Source organism: Oryctolagus cuniculus, chromosome 20, assembly GCF_964237555.1.
Source record: "Oryctolagus cuniculus chromosome 20, mOryCun1.1, whole genome shotgun sequence".
Classification (NCBI taxonomy): domain Eukaryota; kingdom Metazoa; phylum Chordata; class Mammalia; order Lagomorpha; family Leporidae; genus Oryctolagus; species Oryctolagus cuniculus.
Genome location: NC_091451.1, coordinates 43,258,325 through 43,285,697, shown reverse-complemented (window position 1 = coordinate 43,285,697; position 27,373 = coordinate 43,258,325). Strand labels below are relative to the sequence as shown.

General features: G+C 54.7%; 1 protein-coding gene and 1 pseudogene across 5 annotated transcripts in view; both read left to right on the top strand.

Annotated features, from left to right (window-relative positions):
- SETD3 (SET domain containing 3, actin N3(tau)-histidine methyltransferase) overlaps window positions 1–23,047 on the top strand; it is a 75,248-nt gene extending 52,201 nt beyond the window's left edge. For all 5 annotated transcript variants that reach the window (XM_008248950.4, XM_051835212.2, XM_051835214.2 and 2 more), the window contains exons 7-13: window positions 7,479–7,537; window positions 8,641–8,755; window positions 15,056–15,130; window positions 16,047–16,213; window positions 16,759–16,844; window positions 19,265–19,425; window positions 21,876–23,047. In XM_008248950.4, coding sequence (XP_008247172.3) covers window positions 7,479–7,537; window positions 8,641–8,755; window positions 15,056–15,130; window positions 16,047–16,213; window positions 16,759–16,844; window positions 19,265–19,425; window positions 21,876–22,313 — 1,101 coding nt within the window. In that variant the 3' untranslated portion in view covers window positions 22,314–23,047. The remainder of the gene's footprint in view (window positions 1–7,478; window positions 7,538–8,640; window positions 8,756–15,055; window positions 15,131–16,046; window positions 16,214–16,758; window positions 16,845–19,264; window positions 19,426–21,875) is intronic.
- A 916-nt stretch (window positions 23,048–23,963) lies between these two features.
- On the top strand, window positions 23,964–26,151 carry LOC138847261 (large ribosomal subunit protein eL13 pseudogene; annotated as a pseudogene).
- The last annotated feature ends 1,222 nt before the right edge of the window (window positions 26,152–27,373 follow it).

Here is a 27,373-nt window from a genome sequence, read left to right as displayed (position 1 = left end):
TGTGCTCCGTCTACACCCTGGTGTGAAGCACGCTCATTCCTGTTCAAAGTGCGCTCCGTCTATACCCTGGTGTGGAGCACGCTCATTCCTGTTCCGTGGAGGGGAAGTGTGCTCCGTCTACACCCTGGTGTGGAGCACGCTCATTCCTGTTCTGTGGGGGGGGAGTGTGCTCCGTCTACACCCTGGTGTGGAGCACGCTCATTGTTCAAAGTGTGCTCCGTCTACACCCTGGCGTGGAGCTCTGCGTTGCTGTGGTTGTGATGCTCTCCTCGGATGAACAGCTGCGAGGCGTGACTGGTTTAAGCAGGGAGCCGCGAATTTCCCCTGCATCACGGAAACCTGGAACAGCTGGAGTGAGAATACAGCAGGAATAAAGCAGTGCAGTGCGCGGCCGATGAGCAGGACTCAGCCTGCTTTTGGGTGCAGATACCTGGAAACAGTGACTGCTTTTACCACCCTGTTTGTTTCCAGGTGGAGGAGCTACAAGGAAGCTGGTTGTGCCGAGCCGAGCCTTGGTCATAGTTTAGCGTCCTGAGGTCAGTGGCCTGCGCTGTTTGGTGCAGCAGTGTGTGAAAGCAGGGGTCAGGTCCTCCAGGAGGCTGGAAGTAGCTTGTCTGAAGGGAACTGGGCACATCCAGCAAGGTCCTGGGCTTTTCGAAGGCGAGTGCAGGCTGCCTGGGTGAGTGGGAGTGTGGTGGGCGGGTGTCTGGGGACCATTTGGTTCCGAGAGTGGGGAGTTCCGTTTTCCTCTGCCAGTCACGGGCACCTAACAGAGACGCTCAGTAAATAGGATATTTGTCAATGAATTACGTTTCTAGTGTTAAACTGCCTTCAACTTTCCTCTAGGTCAGTAGGTGCTTGTTGAGTGAATATGTGATCGGTAGAAATGCTGGCTGTGACTGACTTTGGTTAACAGTTGTTTATGTGTCTTCAGGGTATATACATGGTGACTGATGAAACCATTGTTACAGGGCCATATCTTTTGCAGTATTTCAACAATTTCCAGTTAAATTCAAAACTCAAGTAGGTTGTAGCTTCAAGCCTTCCAATGGGGAAAAAAACCCAGTTCATCCATCTTAAAGTCATTCCGTAGATTTGTTGAACAATGTTATTTCTCCACTAATCTCATCTTCTTATTCTAATTGTAGGGAAAAACATAGTTGCTGTTGAAAAATTATATGTACGAGTGAACAGCAGAAAATCCTAATTTAATGTGTATTGATGCAATTAAATTTTTATTTGGTCCTATTGAGTGAATTCAAAGAACTTTGTGATGAAAAATTCCCCAAAGAATTGGCTGTAATCTGTGTTTAAAAATAAAAGTCTTCACAATTGATTTTTCTCCCTCAAGAGCCGAGTCTGTGACCACGCTTTGGTTCTGATTGACGGTCATCACGGCTGCCCCTAGCCGGGTCTGTGACCACGCTTTGGTTCTGATTGACGGTCATCACGGCTGCCCCTAGCCGAGTCTGTGACCACGCTTTGGTTCTGATTGACGGTCATCACGGCTGCCCCTAGCCGGGTCTGTGACCACGCTTTGGTTCTGATTGACGGTCATCACGGCTGCCCCTAGCCGGGTCTGTGACCACGCTTTGGTTCTGATTGACGGTCATCACGGCTGCCCCTAGCCGGGTCTGTGACCACGCTTTGGTTCTGATTGACGGTCATCACGGCCGCACCGATGTTCTGCGGTTGGTGGTTGTGTTCAGCTGTGCTGCGTCCACTTGGAAAACAAGAGACAGGCAGCGAGGACTGGGCCGTCCTGCTCGCTGCTTCCGATTCACCTTCATCCGGGAAACCTGCCGGTGCCGGGCGCGGGTCTCCTGCTCCTCCGTGCTGCTCAGCTTTCTCCTTCCCACTCCCAGTTCTTCCTGCTGCTTCCCCTGCGCCACCTCTCTTTCCTCTTCCCCTCCCTGCGAGGGGAGTACTGCTAGGGAGGGGGGAGGGTCAGGAGAGCTGCGTGCCGCCTCTCTTCCTCCTGCCCAGTGCTCTCGGGGGCGAGGGCCATGTCTCTGCAGTGCACCCCAGATGTAGCACGCACGGTTCTGTGGCCGAGCCCATGGCCGGAGGAATCGGCGGGATGAACCGTCACTGGAGCTGATGTCTGTCCGCGGCTGCTCAGCCCCAGCCGGGCTGTTCTCAGAGGTGCTTGCGAAGTAAAGCACAGTGTTAGAGTGGTTGCAGGACAGGCCAGGTACAGCTGCAGCTTCTGTTTGGCTGTGTCTGTGTATTTGAAATTAATCCTCAATGCTGTGCCGGGGCAGAGGATAAATTCTCTAAAAACACAATGTCTAGGATCTGGTGACCTGCGCGGGCTCCCATCAGGATGTGTGGAGGCGCGATGCGGTGTGCCCACCCGGGTCCGGTGGGGGGCCTGGTCCTGAGGATGCCCAGGGCTCGGAGGCCGTTGTGCACCCCAAGCCGCCTGCCCCTGCTGGAGTTTGGGAGCCTTGCTCAGAGCAGCCGTGTTTGAGAATTGTTTCAGGAGCTGCCTCTCCATGTCAGAGCGTAACTCGGGAAGCTTCGTGGAGAAGGATTTAAAAGATAAGTTTTATTTTGGTGCAACAGAATTTTGAGCTCCAGGCATAGTTTTTTCATAATGCAGCTTTCCATGAACTTTTTGAAGACCCCTCGTATGCATAGATTCCAAGATTTTTTTGCATCCAAATAAACTTCTCTTTTTATTCCATTTCCCATGAACATTTTGAAACACCCACGTATTTGTGGTAGCACTTCTTACCTTTATTTTATTTTAAAAATGCTTATTGTTTTTATTTATTTATTTTTTTGACAGGCAGAGTGGACAGTGAGAGAGAGAGACAGAGAGAAAGGTCTTCCTTTGCCGTTGGTTCACCCCCAATGGCCGCCACGGCTGGCGCACCGCACTGATCCGATGGCAGGAGCCAGGTGCTTTTCCTGGTCTCCCATGGGGTGCAGGGCCCAAGCACTTGGGCCATCCTCCACTGCACTCCCTGGCCACAGCAGAGAGCTGGCCTGGAAGAGGGGCAACCGGGACAGAATCCGGCGCCCCGACCGGGACTAGAACCCGGTGTGCCGGCGCCGCTAGGTGGAGGATTAGCCTGTTGAGCCGCGATGCCGGCTGCTTATTGTTTTTAAATGTTAAAATAAGCCCTCTGCTCAAATGCATTTAGTTCCTATGCAGAGCTGTGAGTGTTTTAAAGCCGTTTCACCTCCTAGATTTTTCCGAGTTAGGGACACGTGTAATAGTGAATTCTCTTTATTTCGGTTCTTTACAAAGGTGTGTTGCGTGAGCTTGAGATAAGACTCGCGTAGCGCATATTAACTGTTTATTTAGTGTAAGTGCGCGTCTGTATCTCCTGTTTCTGATCAGCCTGAAAAATTTGCATGCCACGCTGCCGTCGTCTTCTCTTATACTTTATTAAATATCTGTCAATTATAAATATCAAGGTTTTACATTAATGTCAAGATAGTACATCAAAAATTCATGGAATATGTGACTTTTTCCAAGGGTATTTAATACTTAATGCATTTGTGTCATTTTTCTTTCCAGAGATATTGACAGGTTTTATTAAGTGTTTGTTAGGGAGATTTCATTTTTATCAAGGGACTATAAAGAGAAGCTGCATGCTAAATCAATTTTTTAGAGCCAGAATATTGTTCATTTTTTCATCTTCAAACACTTATAATCCATAGGTTTTATTTAAATTTCTTCTGGGTTTATTTTTGTTTCATTTGAGTGATAGTTCAAGACAGAACTTTAATAAGGATCAAATATGCTGACTCTTGTGGTTTTTAATTTCCTTAAGCATAGCTACCAGACCCATGCAATATGGTAAATTCTTCAAAATGTCATACTTACATATTTAGCAATATTGCTCCTTTTTATTGAAGCCAAACAAACAATTTTAGTTCTTAATCTTTCCCAAACATAGTGATCATCGTGCGTGAGCTGCAGTGTTGCTGTCTCGCGTGGTGTGCCTGCTTCTGAGGGCAGAGCGAGTGCAGCCAGGATCCTCTTTTAAAAACAGACTTTGTGCTTCGGGTCTGGTCATGAGCTGTGGCAGCTGTTTATTTCCTCGACTTTCACCATTTATTATGCCCAAGAAGTAAAAATATCAGTCACTGTAAAAATCTGCAGGAATCAGTGGCTGTTGTCTAAACAGCACGGGGGGGTGGGGGCAGGGTGCAGGGAGGTGGTGCTTTGTGACCCCTCACCGAGGAGGGAGGGGGTTCCGCCCCATTGTCTGGGGTGGCCACTCACTCAGTCCCTGGGTATCTGTGTCTTAGAAGCGTCCACACCCAAGACCAGTTTGGCTGCTCAAGAGTGAATTTTCTGTTTTCATTTTTACATTCTATTTTTTAAAAGGATTTATTTATTTTGAAAGGCAGAGTTACAGAGAGAGAGAGAGAGATCTATCTTTTATCCTATGGTTCACTCCCAAGATGGCCACAACAGCCAGGGCTGGGCCAGGCCAAAGCCAGGAGCCAGAAGCTTCTTCCTGGTCTCCATGCGGGTGCAGGGGCCCAAGCACTTGGGCCGTCCCCCGCTGCCCTTCCCAGGCCATTGGCAGGGAGCTTGATCAGAAGTAAAGCAGCCGGGACATGAACCAGCGCCCACATGGATTGTTGGCATCGAGGGTGGCCACATTACTGGCTATGCCGCAATGCTGGCCTTTAGATTTTATTTTTCAAGTACGGGGTAGGAACTTCTTCCTGGGGGAAAGGCTGCCAGGATCAACAAGAGCTCTCCAAGAGTGTGCCCTGCAAGCTGCGGAAGGCCCGTTTGTCTACTGCATAAAGTCAGCTGAAGGCCTTTCCTCCAAGGGTGTCTTAGGAGCGTTGAGATAACTCCAGAGCAGTCGAGTGTTTGTAAGATGGGTTCTTAAACCATGATTAGGTCAGCAGGAGAAAGGCTTGGTGTTTCTTCAAAAACAATTCTACTCCGAGCTTTTGGATGAAAATTGTGTGGCGTGGACATTTGTCTTATCCTTTCTTATTGTTTTAGAATAAGTGAAAATATGTTTTCAGAATTAACTTTTTCACATTCAGATCATTTTTGTTGTTTGAGTGTTTCAGGATCCTTGTTATGCTGCTGTGTGAAATGCCAGCACCCAGTATCAGAGTGCCGGTTTGAGTCCTAACAATCATAAAAACTATTATTGCAGTAATTTTTAGAGGTAGATTAGGCTGGCCTGCCTGCCTGCCTTCCTTCCTTCTTTTTTTTTTTTTTTTTTTAAAGATGCCATAAAGCTGAAACAGAAGCCAGTTTCTGATAAACCCAGTTTGGGTTTGCACTGAATTGCTGCAGAGGCCTTGCCCTGGGAACCAACTCCCGAGCTCCGCCCCGGGGCCAGCAGGTGGCGCTGGTGCCACGGTAGTGAGAGCCCTGTAGCTGGGCCTGGCTCGCCTTGCAGAGCTGCCCGTGGGCCCTGGAGCCTGTCAGTGGCAGGACAGAACTCGCACCCTGTTTTTTAAATAAGAACAACCATTTCTAACAGATTCTAGAATATTACATAACCAAACAGCCCAGGTCGTCTTCAGAATTAATCTCTTTTTTGAGTTTTTTTTTTTTTTTTAATGACTTATTCGGGACTGTGAGTGTGAACTTCCATGTTGGGTAAGAGATGTGCACAGGTCGGAGGGAGGGGGACGTGTGGGAGAGCAGGCTGCCCTTCTCTTGGGCCGCGAGGAGGTGCCGCGTGGGTGAGGCGGGGCCCTCGGCCGTTTCAGCAGGTTCCAGTGTCGGAGCCATGCTGAGAGTCGACACTTCCAGTTTGAAAATTGTCATCTTTTCTGTATTTCTAATAAGTCCAACTTTTTGGGGGGGTATGTGTTTGATATTTAGTGCTTGTGGGATTTAGCATTAGAATTTACTGACTTTCAAATACCATGGTAAATTCCATAGTTTAGATGAATTGAAATACTTGAGAATAGCAGACGTGCCTTCGTGCCTCCTAGGGTTTGAAGAGCGCCGGGTTCGCCACGCTCCCAGTCGGTCAGTCTCACAGTGCAGTTCTGTTTTAGTATAGTGGAAGGCAATTTTTAGCAGAATTCCTTTTCTTTATAATCTCGAGGTTTTTCCGTCGCACGGCCTTCCAGTGCTTAGCTGTGGGGGAGGAGTGGCACCTGCTGATTTGTACTTTCTCAGGAAAAAGCCGAGCACTGTTGAGGCTAAGCCTCATATTTGAATGGAAGATGGAACAAAGCTTTGTTTTCCTGCCTACCAAGCAGGGAGAGAAGCCCCTGCCGGTGGGTGATTCCCCACTGCCCTTGGCTGTACTGTCCACGCCCATCCCCCCACGGGAGTTCCTGGCAGACAGCGCCTTGAATGGAATCTCCTCTAATTTCACTTTTGGTATCACAGACGCATGCTTGAAAAATTAGCATGAATATATATTTGTGTTTTGAATTTCCTTCCAAAGGGTTAAAACGTGGCTAAAGACCAGAGGGGGGAGCGGGCCCTAGGCGCCAGCGCCCAGTGGCGGCCTTTTGTAGTGTATGATTTGCCTAAAATTGCCCACTGAGCACAAGCTTTTGTTTCCTAATTGATTTACGGCCTGAGCCACTTTTACCTCATCCCCTACTGTCCTGCGTGCCGTGCCAGCGCGTGCGTTACAGTGAGCGATGATGAATTGCCCGCACGTCCAGAGGAAGAGCCGGCTGCCCGCAGCCGCGTGCATTAGCCGCCGTGGAACGCCTTCCTGCCGCCGCTCGCCGCGGTCTCTCTCTGACACTGTCATTGAAACCCAAGATTAACACCGCGCTGTTAGAACAGCTTTGGATTTCTTAATTGAGACAAATTTTTAAGTGATTGAGAAGTCGGGGCGGGGTTGGGGCAGCTGTGAAGACAGAAGGGGAATGCATACAGTTTTCTCAGTAGTGTGAAGTTTTGGATGTTTTTACCAAGTGTTCATCCGTGCAGTTAAGGGAAGATGGCGTGTAGACCTGCTGGTGGCTTTGTGTCTCACCTGTCAGATGTGTCACGACCCCGCTGAACTGCGCTCGTCTCCATCCCCGGCTCGCACGCAGGCGCCGACTCCGACTCCCCTCGGATGGTTTAAGTCTGATATAAATGAGAACTTCCCGTTGGTTAGAGTTCCTTTCACTGGTAGGAGAAGAGGTCGGGAATCTTTTCAGGGGCCAGGACCCGCCCCTGACTTGGGGGCTCTGCGCTAATGCTTAGGTCAGGTGCTCACAACGCGGGCCTTTGAAAAGGCAGTCCACCTTAAATTTTATTTTGCACGGTGTCTCTGGGTTCCAGAATCGAAATATGAAGGAGCAGATTTATGGCGGCTGCTGGGCACAACAAATTAAGTTGACAGTGATGTATGAGAGCATAATAGCACGATGATCCCCGCGCACGCGGCTGGACGCCGCCTGCTTCATTTGGCTCTCGTTAGGATCTCTTAGGCAGCTGAATAATGAAATTCTGCTGACTGATTTCTCTTTCCCCTTCTCTCTCTGCACCTCTGCTTTCTAAAACTTCCGACTCCCAGACCCATCCTCATGCCAACAAGCTGCCGCTGAAGGACTCCTTCACCTACGAGGACTACAGGTGGGTGTGGGGGGCCTTTGGGGGTGGGTTCTAAGTGAATGTGGGACCTTGGCTGGGTGGGGGGTGGGTTCTAAGTGAATGCGGGACCTTGGCTGGGTGTGTGGGGGTGGGTTCTAAGTGAATGTGGGACCTTGGGTGTGGGGGGTCTTTGGGGGGTGGGTTCTAAGTGAATGTGGGACCTTGGCTGTGTGGGGGGTGGGTTCTAAGTGAATGTGGGACCTTGGCTGTGTGTGGGGGGTGGGTGGGTTCTAAGTGAATGCGGGACCTTGGCTGGGTGTGTGGGGGTGGGTTCTAAGTGAATGTGGGACCTTGGCTGGGTGTGTAGGGGGGTGGGTTCTAAGTGAATGTGGGACCTTGGCTGGGTGTGTAGGGGGGTGGGTTCTAAGTGAATGTGGGACCTTGGCTGTGTGGGAGGTGGGTTCTAAGTGAATGCGGGACCTTGGCTGTGTGGGGGGTGGGTTCTAAGTGAATGTGGGACCTTGGCTGTGAGGGAGATTCTTCAGCAAGAGAGCACCTGCTGTGCCCTCTCACAGCGTCTGGGCGGAGACGGGGTCTTTCAGAAGCTGCAGCGAGCGTCTTAGTAGCCACTAACCTGCAGTGGCGGGGGCTCGCTGGAGCAGCGGACGACCCTGGAGATTAGCAGCAGTGGTGAATGGTCCTAGGATAGTTTGTCTTTTTCAATAGACTGGTTAGTGTCAAGTAGGGACTTGCTCTTTTTGAACAAAAAGGTTTAATTCACTTTACAATGTGATTTTAAAAATCACACTCCACATTTTGTAGGATTCTTTGAGGTTTTCTGACCAGAAAGGAGTTATATCATTTGCTTTCCATTGAAGCCTAAAGTAGGCGCAGAGTCAGTATTGGGGTAAAAAGAGGGTGGGTTGGCCTGGGAAGAGGAGGATTTGCCACTGCTGCTGTCCCACCAGAGGCCTGGACATGGCCACCCCACCTCTGGCCTCCCGAGTCCCTGTCAGTAGTGAGTGGCCGGTGGTGACGAGGGCGGCCAGCCTGTGGCGTGTGGGAGAAGGGTGGAGGTTCTGTGAGAGGTCGGACGATGCTGAGCTCCTGCTGTCCTGTAATTCACTGTTTTCTGGCGGCCGTAGGTGGGCAGTCTCTTCTGTTATGACGCGACAAAACCAGATCCCCACGGAGGATGGCTCCCGCGTAACCCTGGCTCTGATTCCGCTCTGGGACATGTGCAATCACACCAATGGCCTGGTAAGCTGCTCCTCTCTCGGTGGACGTGGCACCTGCCTGTCACATTCCGCCCCTCTCCTCCCCGCTGCAGGAGCGGGCAGCAGCCGAGCCTGCCGCCCACGCGTGGAGGCTGGGGTTGCCGTGCCACTGTGTGAGCTCTGAGCTGGGAGCTGCATCTCACACCACTTTCAGAAACCACAGTAGACGCCATTTATTTGCTAAGCCATAATTCCAGCCCACACGTTCATTTTCTTATCTTACTGCACCACAGACTAGACCAACATTTCTTTTTCATATTACTTTAGAAATTCTGATTTATGGAAGAAAATCTGCCTTCTTTCTCATTTTCCCTTTCATGATCATCTCTGTCTTCACTGGTGCCTGCCTCTGATTCTTTTCCTGTGCACAGATCCGGGGCTGTGCTGACCCCCTTGCTCTTGCTGCCGACAGGCCCCGGGGTTGGGGTGTGCGTGTGCACGTCGCCCTCAGCCCCTGCATGTGGGGGTCAGCGGCACTGTCAGAGGTGGGAGTGCTGGGTAGGAGAAGCAAGAAGTGCATGGCCACTGCTAACTACCGCCAGGGAGGGGCGCTGGGTGCGTCTCAGACGGCCCTGGGGTCCAAGCGGCAGCAGGGGCTGAAGCGCTGTCTCTGCCGAGATCCCTGACGATTGTAGGTGGGAATAGGGCGACTTCAGGTGACTTTGAGTTCTTAACATATCCTAGCGCATACGGGGTTGGCTGTTTTTGTTCATCCTTTCACAGTGTGAGTTTACTTTGTTGTTATTAGTAGTGTTGTAAATAGAATATACAGAAATGCGATAAATGAGTACTTTGTCTGATTTCCTAAGTGGCCAGAACACACGTTCTGGTTGCCAGATACCTAAGATAGAACATCTCCTGCTGATTTGGGAAAGTTTAGCAACAAGTGTGTTCTTGAATCGTAAGAGTATTTAAATTGCAGCAAGAAAGAATAGTTCTACTTTTCTAATTATGTCTTTACCTTAATTTAGATTTGCTTAATTTAATTAGTGATTCTGGGAAATAGTGGCATGTTTTATGATTTGTTTTTGTTAATGAGTATAATTTTATATCCTTTGTTCTTTTTTTCCTTCAGAGATATTTTAATAAGATTTGATAATAAGCCTGAGATTAAAAAGAAATTTTGAAATCGCTTTTCTGACTTAACATTCTTCTATTTGTGTGGATTTGATCATTGGTTCCCAACTTGATTGGTCATTACAGTCTTTTTTATTATTATTACTTTTAAAATTTAAAAAAATGCATGCTTTGCTGTAAATCAGTTCTTAGTCTCTAGTAAAACCCTAAGCCCCTCCCAGGCCCGCGTCTGTGCTTGTCACTCTCGTGTGCCCACGGACTCTCAGCTGTTGGTGTCGGTGCTGCCTCCGTGGAGCTGGCTAAGACTGTAAAGATGTTCCCCTAAAAAAGAAACAAAAAGTGTATCTTGGAATAAAAACAAGGAACTGATGACTCGTGCTGCATTTTCTGTTTCTGCTCGCACGGTGCTGGCTGGAGCCTTGCTGATCCGGGAAGCTCTGTGCGAGGGCCGGCCTGCTGCTCGCGCCGCGGGCTTCACTGCCGCCCGTGGGGGGGCCCTCTCTAAGGGTTCTCGGGAAACCGAGCGTGCTGGATCGGCAGATCCTGTAAGGACGCCTCCGGAAGCTTGTGGGTGCTTGAAGTCCACGCAGCTTTTTCGTGATGCGCATTTTCCACGAAGGCCCCGTGTGCTCAGTCGCGGTTGCTGGGGATGACGTCCCTGGAAGAGCCGGAGGCCGCTTCTCTAAGGAGAGGTTTCCTTCTGCGTGTGCCTCTGCCCTGGCCGCGCAGTCTCCTGCCTGTCGCTGAGGGAGGAGGTCGCAGAGAGTAACCCAGCAACGGCAGCGTCCCAGAAACCCGCTGTGGCAGCGGAGACGGAGAATCGAGCTGGAAACAGGAATTCCCAACCGCAAGCAGCCAGGAAATGCAGCAGAAAAGGCTGGAAGAGCCCCTGGGTCCGGGTCGAGGTGCTGGCAGACGTGAACTGACTGCCTAGCCCCTTGGAAAAACGAATTTAGGGGCGATTGTTGGAGGCAGTGCTGAGCCGTAAGAAACAGGCTAGCGAAGCCTTGCGTGGTTCTCTGCAGTCCGTCTCCTTGCTTGAGGCTCACGCCTGGGCAGCGCACAGGCCACTGCTGTAGCCCCTGCGGAGGGGGTGGGGCGTCTCTCGGCTCTTTTTCAAGGTTTTCTGTTTCTCTCTGTGGGATGGAGACTCCCACACCCCCCCAGCAGCCACACCTCCTGCCCCAGGGCCCGCGCTCCCCTCCGAAGCTCCCTCCTGGTCTGTGCCGGGTTTCTTCCTGCTACTTTTGTGTGTCATAGTTCCCCCTCTCCACCTGTTAGAATGGAAGGTCCTTGAAGGTGGGGCCATTGTTTGTCCATTTTATTCATATCCCAAATGCATGGTATTTTCTCAGTGAATAAGTTAATGTGAAACATGAACATGCATGTCTATGAAAAAGGCCAGAAAGAAATACACCAAAATGATCGTGTATTGTGATCTTTTTCTTCTTTATATTGAGGGGAGGGGTACGTATTTTGCTGTTCCTCCTGCATTATTTTTTTAAAGACATTTATTTATTGGAAAGGCAGCAAGAGAGGGGGAATCTTTAATCTGCTGGTTCGCTCCCCAAAGGCCACAATGGCCAGGGCTGTGCCAGGCTGAAGCCAGGAGCCAGGAGCTTCTTCCAGGTCTCCCACATGGGTTCAGGGGCTCCAAGTACTCAGGCCACCTTCCAGGGCTTTCCTAGGCACGTTAGCAGGGAGCTGGATCAGAAGTGGAGCAAATAGGGACCTGAACCAGCGCCTATATGGGTTGTCAGCATCACAGGCAGTGGCTTAACCTACTTCGCCACAGACTTGGCCGCCTATATTACTTCTTAACATCTAACTTAAGCTGGGATTCAGCAGTGGGTCTGGCCTGCTATGTCACAGCTACAGAAGAGAGGACGGGGGCCTACAAGTCTGCTGAGGCCCCGTGTAGCTGGAGGAGGCCGAGCCGCCTGCCTGCCCCCTGCTGTGACTGCTGTGCCCCCCCCCCCAATCGACAGTGGCTCCACCCTCTGCTCTGCCCCTGCACCAGGTACTTGAGGCCCCAGGGGGCTGTCCCAGCGGCACCTGTACTGTTACACTCTGATCCCATGTTCTTTCCCCACTGCCCCCTTGGGACCTGGCCTCCCATGGGCATTTGGCAGGTGGCTGTGGAGCCCGGCGGTTGCGGTGGGGCATGTCTGAGCTGGGCGAGGAGGGGTGGGAGGATGGCAGTCAGCAGTGTCCTGGGCTGCCTGCTCGCCAAGTCTGGGCCCCGTGGCCACCACTCCCCACGGCAGGCCGTCATCTCCCTGGTTTCTGCAGAGCTCCCTTCCCGAGCGCATGGTCCTCAGGGCCCCAGGACAACCTCCGGGGGCTTTGACCTTCCTCCTGTGACCAGCAGCAAAAGTGGGAACTGAGCCCAGGGCCCCGGCACTGCTCACCCGGAGTGCCCCGGAAGCCGGCCTCACGGGGCCACTGTGGTCTGCCCCCCTTGCGAGGTGCGTTTCACAAGGAATTAGGCACTGGTCCCTCCAGATGTCTGGTCTGCTCTGCAGAGGAGGGGTCACTGTGGCCGGGCCCCACCTCTGAAACCTGGAGGGCTCGTGTGAGTGGGTGGTACCCACACTTGCCCCGGCCCCGGGGTCTTCTCCTTTCTCTCTGTTACCTGGTTACCAAGGCGATACTTTGGGGTCAGCTTTTGAACAGCGAATCAGTTGTTGGGCAGCAGCCGAACCTGAACCGAGTGGCAGCATCCTGGGGCTTCTTGGCCTTCGTGTTCTCGTGCTTCTCGTGGGGGCTTGAGGAGTAGAAGGGGAGAGGGCTTCCGGGCCTGTGGCTAACGAGCCGTTGCTCTGGGGACATGGGGTTTGTTTTTTATTTATTTAAATTTTTAAAAAGATTTAGTTTTATTTATTTGAAAGGCAGAGTTACAGAGAGAGGGATCTTCTGTCTGCTGGTTCACTCCCCAAATGGCCGCAATGGCCAGGGCTGGGCCAGGCAGAAGCCAGGAGCCTGGAGCTTCCTTCAGGTCTCCCACGTGGGTGCAGGGGCCCAAGCACTTGTGTGGTCTTCCTCTGCTGCCTCAGGCACATGAGCAGGGAGCTGGATCAGAAGTGCAGCAGCCAGGTGTTGAACAGCGTACCTGTGGGATGTCAGCGGTGGCGCTACGCCACAACGCTGGCTCCAGCACATGGGGTTTAAAGATGAGTATTAGATAGCCTGTTCCTAAATGTCATTCCCTAGACTAAAGTCACCTTCTGGGTTACAGCAGTTGATGTCTTACTAGGAAGCAGCTAGCACTGTGGCTGTCCTGAACCTGTGATTCTCCAGCTCGAAAGAGTAGGTCGGAAAGTGAGCGGGGGCATTTACAGGCCGGCTGGGAGACGCGGGGCCGCCGAGGAGAAGGCGCTGCTACTGTCAGGTAGAAAGCAAGGGCTCACCAAGTGTTTGCAGAGGCAGCGTGAGCTCTTAGGTGCTGTGTGCCAAGCACTGGAACGCAGGCTTACAGGAGTCCTGGCCCTGTGACGTAACAGGGAGGGAGGGGCAGGAGCACAAGTGATGGTGTCAGGCGGGGGAAGGGAAGCCCGGGGCCTCGGGCACTCGCAGGCGGCTTCCCCAGAGAGGCAGAGCAGGGGTAGAAGGGAGTCCAGGCAGTGGCCAGGTGTGGCAGGTGCGCTGATGGCTTGAGTTGAGGGAGATGTGGGCCTCTTGGAGTCTGGCTTTCTTCTGAAGGCAGAGCGGAGAGATTTCCCAGGAAGGGGACGTGGTGCAGTTAGCCGTGAGTCTGATTGGAAGGTTTGTGCAGCATGGTACATGCGGCAAGGAAAAGTGAGGACCTTAACCACGCCAGGGAGCGGAGAGGCCAAAGGTGTCGGGCAGGTGGGCGCTTCCTGGAACCTGGTGCCTGTGGCCCCCGTTGTAACGGGAGGGCTTGGGGAGAGGCAGCCTTGGGGTGTAGTTAGAGGATTTCCGTTTCTTTGTGGTGGGTTTAGGAACTCGTATCTCTCAGTTGGACGAAAGGAAATAATGACTGGATTTCGGCATTTCCTTACCTGGGAGTGAATTCCTCTGACTTCAGGGTGAAATGTGTGCAGGGTTCAGAAGCAGTTTTCAGGGGCACGTGTGTGGTGCGGTAATGACGACACTGCTTGGCCAGGCCTCGGACGTCCCAGGGCCTTCTCTGCTCTGCCCTCTCCTCCTCCTCCCCCACCCCCACTCTCCCCTGACCCTTGGTTCTTTCCTCCCTTTGATTGATTGATGTGAAAGGCAGGGTCCCAGAACGAGACGAGCAGGTGCTGCCTATACTGATGGTCCTCGGGGACTGCACCACCCCTGAGCCAGGAGCCTGAAACCCCATCCCGGTCTCCCACATGGGTGACGGCGGCGCAATACGTCGGCCACCATCTGCTGCCTTCCCAGGTCCGTTAGCAGGGAGCTGGATTGGAAGTGGAGCAGCTGGGACTTGAACTGGCATTCCCACGTGGGATGCTGGCATTGCAGCTGGTGGCTTGACCTGCTGTGCTGCAGGCGCAGTCCAGTTTCCTGCTGCTGCTGCAGACCCTGGGAGGCAGTGGGTGGCAGCTTAAGTAGCTGGGTCCCTGCCACCCACATGGGAGGCCTGGACTGAGCTCCTGGCTCCGCGGCCTCCCCTGGCCTAGCCCTGGCTGTTGTGGGCGTTTGGGGGTGGCAAACCAGCAGATGGCAGATCTCATTTTCTGTCTGCCTTTCAAATAGCATGAAAAGAAATAAATAATAAAAAATTCATTTAAAAAAAGAAATAGGGCCCTTTTTTTTTCCCTTTTGCTCTGTGTATCCAGTGGAAACTCCACTTTGAGTTCTCAGTGGGCGAACACTAGATGAGGATAATGCTCGCAAGCACCGGAGAGCCTTGGGAGATCTGCTTCCTAGGGCTGTGGCCGGGCCTGCCTGTGGGCTCGCTGGCGGGGCAGGGTTTAAGGGCAGTAACTGTACAGTAAGAGACCGGGTTTGGTTGGGGCCGACGAGCGACAGCCTGTGCCGTGCCTTTCCTCTGAGAGTACCTCCTTTATCTCAGGCGTGTAACTCTCCCTGGTGTTCTCTGGTGAAGATAGAGTTCACTGAAGCAGGTTTTTGGTTTTGTTTTTTGGCGCGGCTTTAAGAAGCCTGCCCGTGCACTGGTTGAGGTCTCCGAGCCTTGGTGCAGGGGTGCGTGTGGACGCGTCCGCCTCCTTCCTGACCTGTGTCTCCCCTCCCGCAGATCACCACAGGCTACAACCTGGAGGACGACCGCTGTGAGTGCGTGGCTCTGCGGGACTTCCACGCCGGGGAGCAGGTAGGCCTGCCGCGGCCTGCGCAGCGCGGGGCGCTGGGCTTGCGGAGGGCGACGGCCCTCAGGGAGCAAGCGGTGGGACCTGTCTGTAAGGGGGCTTGTTTTCCGGAACACATCCTGAGACCCCCAGACTGGCACAAATCATGCTTGGGTCCACAAAGACACCAGATTTCAATGCACAGTCAGCCTACTACCTGTGGCACTGTTAACTGGCAGTACACGGTCTCAGGTCACAGCTCCTTTTTTGTGTATTTTTTTTTTACTCCATTAACTGTGTTGCTTTAGTTGCTTTTTCTGTTGATTGAAACATTCCTTACAAAGAGGCAGTATTTAAGTGGCAGAAAAAAAAGGAGGAGTGGGGGGGAATCAGGAGCATAGGCTGTGTCTTGTACTTTCACTTTGATCTGTGATGTTTAATCTAATAACGTGGGTGGGGGCAGGGTTCAGCTTCTGAGCGAGATAGGGAATGTGTGCCTATAAACAGCACCTTCTGTCTGTGAGTCCCACAGCCAGGCAGCCGGGAGGCAGACAGCCGAGGGGCCGCTGCCGTTCTGGGTGAGACAGGATGGCAGTCGGCCTAGGGAAGCTCGGGTCTGCTTCATGCTGCAGAACTGCCCCGGGCAGCAGGAGGCGCTCGCTCCCAGGGCCGCTGCTGCGGGGCAGGAGAGCGGCAGCCGGAAGCGGCGGCCTGGCCGTCCCTCGGAAGGAGCGGGGGCTCAGGGGGCGGCAGCCTTTGTGGAGTAGCAAGGCCCTGGGCCGGCACCGGCCTGGTCACCCCGTCACCCTCACACGCAGGCTGTGTCAGCCATCCCTTCGAGCTGTCCTGTCTCGGCCCCGCCGAGCAGCCGTGGGTGGGGGAGCTTTGCCTTGATGCTGAGTTTGTTTCATGTCCCTTTATTTTTTCTTTACTGCATCTCAGATTTACATTTTTTATGGCACGCGGTCAAATGCAGAGTTTGTGATCCACAGTGGTTTTTTCTTTGACAATAATTCACACGACAGAGTGAAAATAAAGCTTGGAGTGAGTAAAAGCGACAGGCTGTACGCCATGAAGGCCGAGGTCCTGGCCCGCGCCGGCATCCCCACGTACGTAGACACAGTGGTCAGCTCGCGCCGCGGTGCTGGGGAGGGGGCTTAGCTGGTGTATCATGGAACTTGGCTCTGGCCCCCTGCCCCCGGGCGCTGTTTGCTCACGCCCCGGGGTGTGGCCTGCCGTCCTTGGGTGTCATTCGTGTCTTGGCCTGGATCGGTTTCCTCCACCTCGTTCTTCGCTGCCCTTAGTTTCGCTGATGATGTGATCCTCAGTGAATTCAGGAATTTCCAGTGAAATTCTGAAAGAGTTTCTTGCATTTGAGGAGTAAAGTGATAAAGAAGACGAGAGTTCTAATTTATTGGTTCTCCAGGGGATGGAGGAACCATTCTTAATAAAAATGGATTATCCAGACCTTTTTTAATTGAACTTGTCAATATTTGATTAACGATTAAAGGGTGAACGCTGCATAAATTATTAATGCTTTTGAAGAACTGTGGGCGTGTAGAATTCTCGGTGTTGGACACACCCGAGGTGCAGGCTGTGGGAGGGGGCTTTGTTCCACAGCCAGGGTCACTGATCTCGCTCCTGCTTTTGTCAGGTCCAGTGTTTTCGCATTGCATTTTACGGAACCTCCCATCTCTGCCCAACTCCTGGCTTTTCTCCGAGTATTCTGCATGACTGAAGGTAAGAGATGTTCTCTTTACATTCATTGGCGTGTAAAGAAAGTATTAGGAATTCGAATCCAAGAGATGAGGGCTTGAAACTAAAGCCCATTTGGGAAGAGGGAGGACACTGAGGGGTTTTACCACGGGGCTGTTTGGGGCCGGGCAGAGTGAGTGGCAGTGGGAACAGAGTCTGCACAGAACACAACGTTCCTGGCGGCTGCCGCCTCTGAATTCAGTCCCCGAAAGAGTTAAATGTGTGGTAGGCACCTGTGGTGCGGCTGACGCTGACACTTGACCGCTGACACTTAACCACCAGAGGTCGGTCGCGGCCGTGTTTCTGTTTTTTATCCTAAATGTGTGCTTAGGTTCTGAGTTTTGTTTGTGGTGTGTGCGTTGCTGTTGTTTGAGACTATCCCCAGCCCCCTGCAGAGCAGGCCGGGCAGGAGCAGCTGAACGAGCGCGAATGAGTTAAATGACTGACTGGGCAGACCAGCACCTGCCTGAGCTCTGGGAGGGGCAGTGCTGGGACAGCCTTGGCCCCGGCTCTGCCTCTGCTGGGGCAGGCAGGAAGTGCTGTGTGAGCCGTGTGAGCCCGGGGCCTGCCGGCGCTGTGGTCGTCATGCTGCGGGTAGCAGAGACGTAGTACCCAACCCTGGGGGCCCCTCAGCCTCCGGCTCCGGAACACAGCATGAGCCGTGGAGTTGTCCCTTGCGAGCACCTTACTGCTGAAAATTCACGTGGTGTTTGCGCTTGGATGGGGGCTCCTCTGTCCCGTGTAAGGAGCGTGAGTTGGGCGTCTCGTGTATACGGGGGTACAGGGTGCCGCGTCACCGTTCCTGTCCTCAAGGAACGTACGATGGTGAGGAGGCGCTCACCGCCTGCAATGCTGATGCTAATACAGCACGGGCTTTACCCACAGCAGCCTTGCGAGCTGTGTTCCCGTTCTACTGATATAGAAAGTCAAGTCAAAGAGGCTGAGTACTCGGGCCAAGGTCACTCAGCGAGCAGCGGGCGACCCGACGGAGGACTCGGCTGTTAACACCAGAGCCCGTGCCTCCAGCCCCACACCTCGTTCCTGCTGGCTGACAGGCGGCATCGTCCGTGGAAAAGTTTTCGGTCCGCCGGGGGTCTGGAGAAAAGGTGTCTGAATCAGACCTCGGAGAGCCACTGACGCTGGGCTTGGAGGAGGAGGAGGGGGCTGGTGGGATGACTGTGGGGACTGAGAGCTTGCACATGGACCCAGGGGCACTGGGCCCTGACCCCGGCCACCGTCCTGACCGGAGCGAAACTCCGGAGCCCACTAATGGTGTGGCTGCTGGGGCGCCCGGGAATCCCGGGTGGGTCTGAGCGGAAGGAAGCCTGCAGAAGAACCCTTCGCTCGCGTCCCCTCGTCCAGGTCGGGTTGTGCGCTGTCTTGTCTCCTGGGCGTGGGCCTCGTATGTCCAGCGCGTGACCTGTGTCGTTCCACTGTTAGGAAGAGCAGGGGAGAAGCTCCGCTCCAGCCCGGCAGCCTTCCTCTGGCAGAGAGAGGCGTGGGCGGGTGAAGGCAGCGGCGAAACGAGTGGGAACTCGGTGTTGGCGCGGCCTTGGGGCAGGAGTTGGTGGCACCGCGGCCTGGTCTCTCTTCACCACTTATACAAAGAGCAGAAACGGAAAAACCGGAAGCCCAAAACTCCCAACTCTTCCCTTGCCTATACAACGTAACACATTTCTCTTTGAACACTGGAGGACTCTGTTCTCTTCAGAACAAACCAGCGGCGTGTGTTTGGTTTCTCTGTGTTCCTCGAGTGACCCCAGCCACGACAGCAGCGTTGTGCTGGGGGAGGAGGCCTGGGGTTGCCTGAGTGTGAGAGGCGCTGGCGTGGTCTCCTGGAGACCACGTGCAGCCGCGTGCAGAGTGCGACCGAGATGTTCACTTGTGGGGATTTATAGTTCCTGTTCAACTCCCAGCAGGCGGGAGCTATGGAGCCTTTTCAGCAAGACTTGCCTCGTCCGTTTGCTGTTCTCTGGGTTTGGGGCTTCCTGGTGCGAGCTGGCGTGAAGGAGTGCCCACCCGACCTCCGTGCAGGAGGATCACCGGGCTGCGTGCGGTGTTCAGGGCACTGCCTTTCGGAGCAGTCTGCGTGCCTGAGTGCCTGGCCTGGGACAGACTCCAGGGCTGTGCGTGCTCTGTGAGAATCGTGAAACTGTCCAGGGGCTCCCGGGCCCCTCACGAATCCACGAAAGGTGGGGCTGCACCGAGGCTGGCTGCGGGTCCCACATGAGCGACCCCTGACCTCTGCCCCCACCCCGAAGCTCAGCCCTGACGCTGCTCTGGGAAGCCTGGAGCAGCCTGGCTGGAGGCTGCGAGGCTTTAGCCCAGGCAGGCGGCGTTGCTGGCCGCGTGTCGGGGAGCCGTGCTGCTTCCACTGCTGACTCGGCGCCGTCTGGTTCTCCTAGAGGAGCTGAGGGAGCACCTGCTGGGCGACGGTGCCATCGACAGGATCTTCACCCTGGGCAACTCCGAGTTCCCCGTCAGCTGGGACAATGAGGTCAAACTGTGGACGTTTCTCGAAGACAGAGCCTCCCTTCTTTTAAAGACGTATAAAACCACCATTGAGGTAAGCACGCTGGGGGGAGGGGGCGCACATCGCTTTTGGAGGCTCGTTGGGGTGCTCCTGCGTGGGGATCGCTGCGTGTAATTCTTGCCTGGTTAACATGCTTATACCTACAAAAATCATGAAGAGGCATCTGCTAGGTACAAGATAAGCGTTGTGGGTTGTTTTTTTTTAAGATCTATTTATGGGGCCGGCGCTGTGGTGCAGCAGGTTAACACCCTGGTCTGAAGCGCTGGCATCCCATGTGGGCCCCGGTCTTTTTCCCGGCTGCTCCACTTTCGATCCAGCTCTCTGCTGTGGTCTGGGAAAGCAGTGGAGGATGGCCCAAGTCCTTGGGCCCCTGCACCCACGTGGGAGACCCAGAAGAAGCTCCTGGCTCCTGGCTTCGGATCAGCACAGCTTCAATCGTTGCAGCCAATTGGAGAGTAAACCAGCAGATAGAAGACCCCTTTCTCTTTCTCTCTCTCTCTGCCTCTCCTTCTCTCTGTAACCCTGACTTTCAAATAAATAAATAAATCTTTAAAAAAAAATCTATTTATTTATTTGAAAGAGTTACACAGAGAGAGAAGGAGAGGCAGAAAGAGAGGGAGAGAGAGGTCTTCCACCCGCTGGTTCATTCCCCAGTTGGCTGTAATGGAAGTAATTTTTTTTTTTTTTAATTTGTTTTGTTTTGAGAGGCAGAGTTAGAGAGAGAGGGAGAGACAGAAAGTTCTTCCATCCGCTGGTTCACCCCCAGATGAGAACAATTTTGGAGCTGGGCCGATCCGGAGCCAGGAGCCAGGAGCTTCAACTGGGTCTCCCATGTGGGTGTAGAGGCCCAAGCGCTTGGGCCATCTTACTCTGCTTTCCCAGGCCATAGCAGGGTGCTTGATTGGAAGTAGAGCAGCCGGGACTCGAACCGGCGCCTATATGGGATGCCGGCACTGCAAGCGGCGGCTTTACCGGCTACGCCACAGTGGCGGCCCCAGAGAGTGCTTCTTTAAAAGCGAAGTGTGAGGGCAGGCACTTAGCCTAGCAGTTGAGACGCACGTGTCCCACATCGGAGCGCCCGACTCCCAGCTCTGGCTCCCGCTGCAGCTTCCTGCCTCTCTCCCTTCATGCAGGAAGCTGTGTACGAAGCTTCCTGTGTCCTCCTGGGACGCAGCGATGGTTGCTCAGGTGACTGGCCGCCTGCCACCCACGAGGGAGACCTGGATCCAGGCCCTGCCTCCCACCTTGGCTTGGCCCAGCCCAGGCCGTTCCAGGCACTGGGGAGTGAAATAGCACGTGGGCACTGTCTTTCTGTCTCTCAAACATGTGAACACATTTTTTTAAAGAAGATGACCAAAAATAGGTAAAGTCCTCTGTCGGACGTGTTCACACCATTTAATTCAGTCTCTCGATCGTTTTTACAAAAATAAAAGCCTTTTTTGTTTTACAACAGTTTTTTTTTTAAGGATGTATTTATTTGAAAGACAATTAGAGGGAGGTCTTCCATCTGCTGGTTCAGTCCCTAGATGGCCACAGCGGCCAGGGCTGGGCCAGGCCAAAGCCAGGAACCGGGAGCTTCTTTTGGGTCTCTCAAATGTGTGGCAGGGCCAAGCAGTTGGGCCGTCTCCACCGCTCTCCCAGGCCGCTAGCAGGGAGCTGGGTCAGAAGCGGAGCTGGCGTTGCTGGCCTCGGCCTACCTGCTGCACCGTAAGGCTGGCTCCAGGACAGTTTGATGGAGGTGCAGTCCAGCACACTGTGTGTGTGTAAAAGTCACACTTCCAGCATACACTGTGTGTGTGTAAAAGTCACACTTCCTCAGCATACACTGTGTGTGTGTAAAAGTCACACTTCCAGCATACACTGTGTGTGTGTAAAAGTCACACTTCCTCAGCATACACTGTGTGTGTGTAAAAGTCACACTTCCAGCATACACTGTGTGTGTGTAGAAGTCACACTTCCTCAGCATACACTGTGTGTGTGTAAAAGTCACACTTCCTCAGCATACACTGTGTGTGTGTAAAAGTCACACTTCCAGCATACATTTTGGGCCTTCACTGTGGTACAGTAAGTTAGTCCTCTGCCTAAGGCGCCAGCATTCCATATGGGTGTTGGTTCGAGTCCCGGCTGCTCCACTTCCAATCCAGCTCTCTGCTATGGCCTGGGAAAGCAGCTGAAGATGGCCCAGGTGCTTGGGCCCTGCACCCATGTGGGAGACCCAGAGGAAGCTCCTGGCTCCTGACTTTGGATCAGCCCCACTCCGGCCATTACGGCCATTTGCAAATAAAATCTTTTCAAAAAGAAAAAGAGAAGAGCATTTTGACGGAAGTGCCTGGTGCTGCCGTGCGCCTGTGCAGGCGAGCTTCTGCCGCTTCCTTCAGCCCACAGCCCTCCTGCCCCTCCCGGCAGCAGGGATCTGCCTCTGGTCGTTGGGCGCTGGCACAGACTGCTGTCGCGAGTGCTCAGGGTGCTGTTCTGTCTCCCAGGAAGATAAGGCTGTCCTGCGGAGCCCCGCCCTCTCGGCCCGGGCGGCCATGGCCGTGAAGCTGCGCCTGGGTGAGAAGGAGATCCTGGAGAAGGCGGTGCGGAGCGCGGCCGCGAGCCGGGAGCATTGCCGCCGGCAGATGCAGGAGGGGGCGCCGCTGCCCAGGTACGAGGAGGGCAGCCTGGGGCTGCTGGAGGGCAGCGCGGGGGACGCCCGGCTCCCCCTGGTCTTGAGAGACCTCGAGGACGAGGCTGGGGTGCGCGAGGCCTTGAGCCTCAAGGAGGCCGCCAGCAGAGCCACGGCTGCCGAGAACGGGCTGGTGAACGGCACGAACGCCATCCCCAACGGGCCCAGGCCCGCGACTGAGAGCCTGAACCCGGAGGAAAGCAGAAGAGCCCCGGAGGGCGCCAGGGAGTCTGCCGCCAGCACCCAGGCGTGAAGGCGAAGCCGTGAGCGCGGACGGCCGTTCCCCTCGCTGTTCCCTGGTCACCGTGTTTCTTTCTGCAGAGAGGAAGATGTGTTTTTGCTGCTTTATATAAAAATGATTTTTTAAGTTATTTTAAAGAGTACTAGCTTCCCGTTTTGATCGAGGTTGCCCTCTTGCTCTGGCGGAGCAGCGCGGCTGGCACGGCCCCGGCGGGGAGCTGCCCCCGGCAGGGTTTGCCGGCCCGCGGCGGGCGGGCGGGCGGGCGGGCGAGTTTTCTTCCTGGGGAAGAGTCCAGCTCCTCCTCACTCCGCCTTGTGCTCCCGGACGCCGGGGCCGAGGGCGAGAAACTCTCGTCTGGGCAGAATCTTGTTTTTTTTTTTTTTTTTTTCCCTGCTTAAAACAATAACACCAAGTACCAAACGAAGAGGAGAGGCGGCAGGCTTATTTTTAATAGTTTTGAATGTTGATACTCCTAATTATATAAATATGCACACAGCTGTATCTAGTGATTTCTAAGGATTTGTTTACTTTCTGTGTTTGGTTTCACTGTACTGAGAACTTGACCTCACTCCCGGACAGGCACAGGGCGCGGCGCCTGCCCCGGTGCGGAGTTCGCCTCCGCAGCTCCTGGGGCGGAACCGAGAGTGAGGCGGCTCCTGGTTCTTCTTGGTTTTCACACAAGCTAGAGATTTTCAAAGCTACACTTTTGAGTAAAAACCCTTATTAAAAGGAGAATATGATTAATATTTCTGTCTGTTCTTCTTTGGAGTGGGTTGGGCCTGTTGGGCCCCATGCAGTATCCCACTTCCTGCCACGGTGGTTTTGCACCTTGCCTTGGGCCTGTGTGGTGGACTGTGCTCATCCTGGCGAGCAGAGATGGGCAGGAGCACTGGCCGGCACAGGGTCAGGGCGCGAGGCTGCGGGCTCCTGGGGAGAGGAGCCTGTAAGTTTTGGGAAAAGGTTGGAGCAGGGTCCTGCGGGGGGAGTGGGATCTGCCCAGAAAGCCCCCGGGCTGCAGGCTGACTGCCCAGGTCCCTTCGCCAAACCTTTCCGCCCGGTCTCCGATGTCCTGACCACCACGGAAGCGTGCTGTCGGCTCACTCCCGAGGAGGCGCCGCTCTGCCTGGTGTCGAGGTGAACGGCGCCGTGGCTCCACAGGTGCCGCCGGCCTGCTGCCTTGGATGCTGATGGCAGGCTTCACCTGGAGCCAGGTTGGCATTGCCTGGCGTTGGCGTCTGGAGCCCTCCTGTGTTGCCCACGCGCCCACAGCGTGTGCACAGTGGCTCCTCTGCAGCGTTGCACCGAGACCCCCGAAACCTCACTCGCCTGCAGAGCTGGGTGGAGTTCTCGAGCTGGGTAAGAGCGCGAGGCCAGACCTCCGTGGCTGGTCTGCAGGTGTGCTTCCTCGGGCGTCGCGGCTTCAGACACACGGTTCCAGTGTACAATGGCGACGTGAGAAGGGAGTTTCCAGAATCTTCCCTGGAAGCACAAAGAAGGCGGGGCTGGCTGCAGCCCTCAGGCCCTGCCGCAGGTGTCCCCGTGCGTTCCTGGGCCCTGGGTCTTTGTCTTCTCGTGGGTGAGAGGATGCTACTAACCTCCCTAAGCTCCGCAGACCCGCCCACTCTGTCAGCTCTCCGTGGACAGAGCCAGTGCAGAGCACGTGTGTTAGGCGCGTGGTGGATGCAGGAGCAGGGCTCGATCCGGGTCGGGGGACGGCGGCTGCCCTGGCTTGGGTACCGGTGCCCTAGAGCGGCCCTTTGAGGCGGGCAGGGAACACGCTCATCGCTCCCTTGCAGGGACACCTGGAGCTGCCACTTAGCCACTGGAAAACTGAGGGAGAGTGATGACGATGACGTTGGCATTGAAGAAGCCAAGTCTCTGTTCTCGCGCGGAGGAGCACGCAGCCATGGCGCCCAGTCGGAATGGCACGATCCTGAAGCCGCACTTCCACAAGGACTGGCAGCGGCGCGTGGCCACCTGGTTCAACCAGCCGGCGCGCAAGATCCGCAGGCGCAAGGCCCGGCAAGCGCGAGCCCGCCGCATCGCCCCGCGGCCCGCGTCGGGGCCCATCCGGCCCATCGTGCGCTGCCCGACCGTGAGGTACCACACGAAGGTGCGCGCCGGCCGCGGCTTCCGCCTGGAAGAGCTGCGGGTGGCCGGCATCCACAAGAAGGTGGCGCCGACCATCGGCATCTCCGTGGACCGGCGGCGGCGGAACAAGCCCACCGAGTCCCTGCAGGCCAACGTGCAGCCGCTGAAGGAGAAGCGTGCCAAGCTGGTCCTCTTCCCGCGGAAGCCCTCGGCCCCCAAGAAAGGCGACAGCTCGGCTGAAGAACTGAAGTTGGCCACCCAGCTGACAGGACCAGTCATGCCCATCCGAACGTCTTCCAGAGTCATTACAGAGGAGGAGGACAACTTCAAGGCTTTCCCAGTCTCCGCATGGCCCACGCCAATGCCCGGCTCTTTGGCATCCGGGCAAAAAGAGCCAAGGACTACAGAACAGGACGTTCACCTGCTGTGAAATGTTTGAAATGGGAGCGGCTCGGGCCGGGCCGGCCGTTGGACGCCAGCCGTGCCCCTGTTTCCTTCGCTTTGTGTGCTGTTGGTGTAGACAGTTAGCAGTGAGATTTCACCAGCCTAGAAAAGACACCCACCCAGTTTTTCATGCAAACTGGGAATTGTAGGTGGTCCCCTCCCTGCCCCCCATACTTTGTAGATTAGGCTCACTGAAAGTCTATTTTTTTTTTTTTTTTTTTTTTTTTTTTTTTTTTTGAGGAGCCGGCGCTGTGGTGCAGTGGTTAACACCCTGGCCTAAAGTGCCAGCATCCCATATGGGCTGGGTTAGGGTGAGGGTTCAAGACCCAGCTGCTCCACTTTCGATCCAGCTCTCTGCTATGGCCTGGGAAAGCAGTGGAGGATGGGCCAAGTGCTTGGGCCCCTGCACCCGCGTGGGAGACCTGGAAGAAGTTCCTGGCTCCTGGCTTCAGATCAGCACAGCTCCGGCTTTTGTGGCCAATTGGGGAGTGAACATCGGATGGAAGACCTCTCTCTCTCTCTCTCTCTCTCTCTCTCTCTCTCTCTCTCCCCGCCTCTCCTCTCTCTGCCTCTCCTCTCTCTGTGTAACTCTGACTTTCAAATAAAATAAATCCCTAAAAAAATGTTTTTTGAGAGATGGAGTAAGACACTAAAATATCCCCCAGTCCTTTGTTTGTGTAAATCATCACTTTTTTGGTTTTTGTCATTGATACATGCATGTTGGAGTGAAACAATGAAAAAAGCCAACCTGAAGGAAGACAACTCAGAGCTTAAATGGCACCAACTGCACAGAAAACGGTGGCTGCCGCGGTGACACGGGTGTCCCGTAGCGGATGCCGGGCCGAGTGCTGGCTGTTCCGCTCTGATCCAGCTCCCTGAGCTTCGGAAGGCTCAGGTGCCACCCACGGAGGGGGGAGGACCCAGATGGCCTCCCTGGACTCCTGGCTCCAGCCTGGCCCCGTCCCGGTAGTTGTGGCCGTTTGAGGTGCGAGCCGGCCCCTGGGAGATCTTGATCTCTCTCCCTCCGTCTCCATTGCCTTGCCTTTCAAGTAGATAACCCAACTTTAGAATCATGGTTACGGTGACTGGTGCGGGGTGTGCGTCTGGAGAGCTGCAAGCATCAAGTGTGACCGTGACCGTGGCCTCGGTGAGCAGCCTTTTAGCTGATGCACTGCACTGTGCCCTGTTAGTTAACTGACCTGGCAGCATGGATGCGTGAACAGGGTCTGACTGAGACCCTGACCCCAGAATTGGGCTCACTTTTTTTTAAATGTCACTCTGAGGTGAGGATAACCTCATTCAGGGTCACCCTAGCGTTTTAATCAGCAGCACCTTACATAATGTATTCCTGAAATTCCCTGCGTAAATTGAATTTGAGTAACCCGAATTGTATTTAAATGCACCGGCGAATTTGTTATTTAGATGAAGCCACCCTGCTCATCTGGGGAGGAAGCCGGTGGGGACGCTGTCTCCCTGTCTGCACAGATTTGACGACCTGTCGCTGAAGCAGGGGTCCCACCTGCTCCAGTCTGCACGAGGCGCAGCCGGGGGCGGCCCGGGCTTGGGACGGCAGATCCGCCTGAGCACAGGTTGCTCTCAATGGCTGCCAGGACGGGGCTGGTACTCACTGCGCCGGCCATCGGAGCATCCAGGAGGCGGAGGCCGGGGGCTCAGAGCACAGACCTGGGTCTGGACGCGGCCCTGCTTCTCCCACGTGTCTGCAGCCTCCCTCAGGGGACCCTAGAGAATGCCGGGAGGAGTCCCTGAGAGCGGGCCGGGGCCAGTTTGTGGCACAGTCTACCAGATGTTGTCCTTGGCTGTTTTCCAAGCCTGAGCCCCTTGGTAGGGGCAGAACATGCCCTGGCCCCTGCCCTGCCGGGGAGCGGTGTGCCGTCCATCCACTGACAGCAGCTTTGGCCCCGGGCGGAGCAGCAGTTATGGCTGCCATGCCAGGGTCCATGGCAGTCGGGAGATGCGTGAGGCCCCTTCCTGGCCCCCAGAGAGACGGAGGGGCCGTGAGCTTTGGCACTTATGGAAGAAGAAGCATGGAGGAGGCAGGAGGCAGCCTGGAGGGGCTCATCGGGGGGCACGTGGGGTGGGGTGGGGCCAGGGGTGTCCAAGAAGGGTGGAGAAGTTGACGCCTCCGCAAGGAGTCCGGCTGGAGCCGTGGGCGGAGGGGGCGTGTGGATTGCACGAGTCTGCAATGGAGAAATGTGGGGTCTGCGGCTCCCCCGACAGCATAGGTGCTGCCCCGGAAGCAGGGAGGTGCAGGGGAGCCCGTGCTCAGGGGTCTGAGCACGCTCCCGGAGCTGGTTGTCACCTGGCCTTGATACCCTCTCAGGCATACCGTGTCCGTGTGTGTCCATACACGCCGAGGATCACATACATGCATGTACATGCAAGCACACGCATGTGCAGATACATTGTGCACATGAAACTTTCCCAAAGCTCATTTTTCTTCCCCTTCTGGGCAGCAGAGAGGCTGGTCGGCCTGCTTTAGGCCAAGCTGGCGTCAGATCGAGTGTGAACGTGGGGCT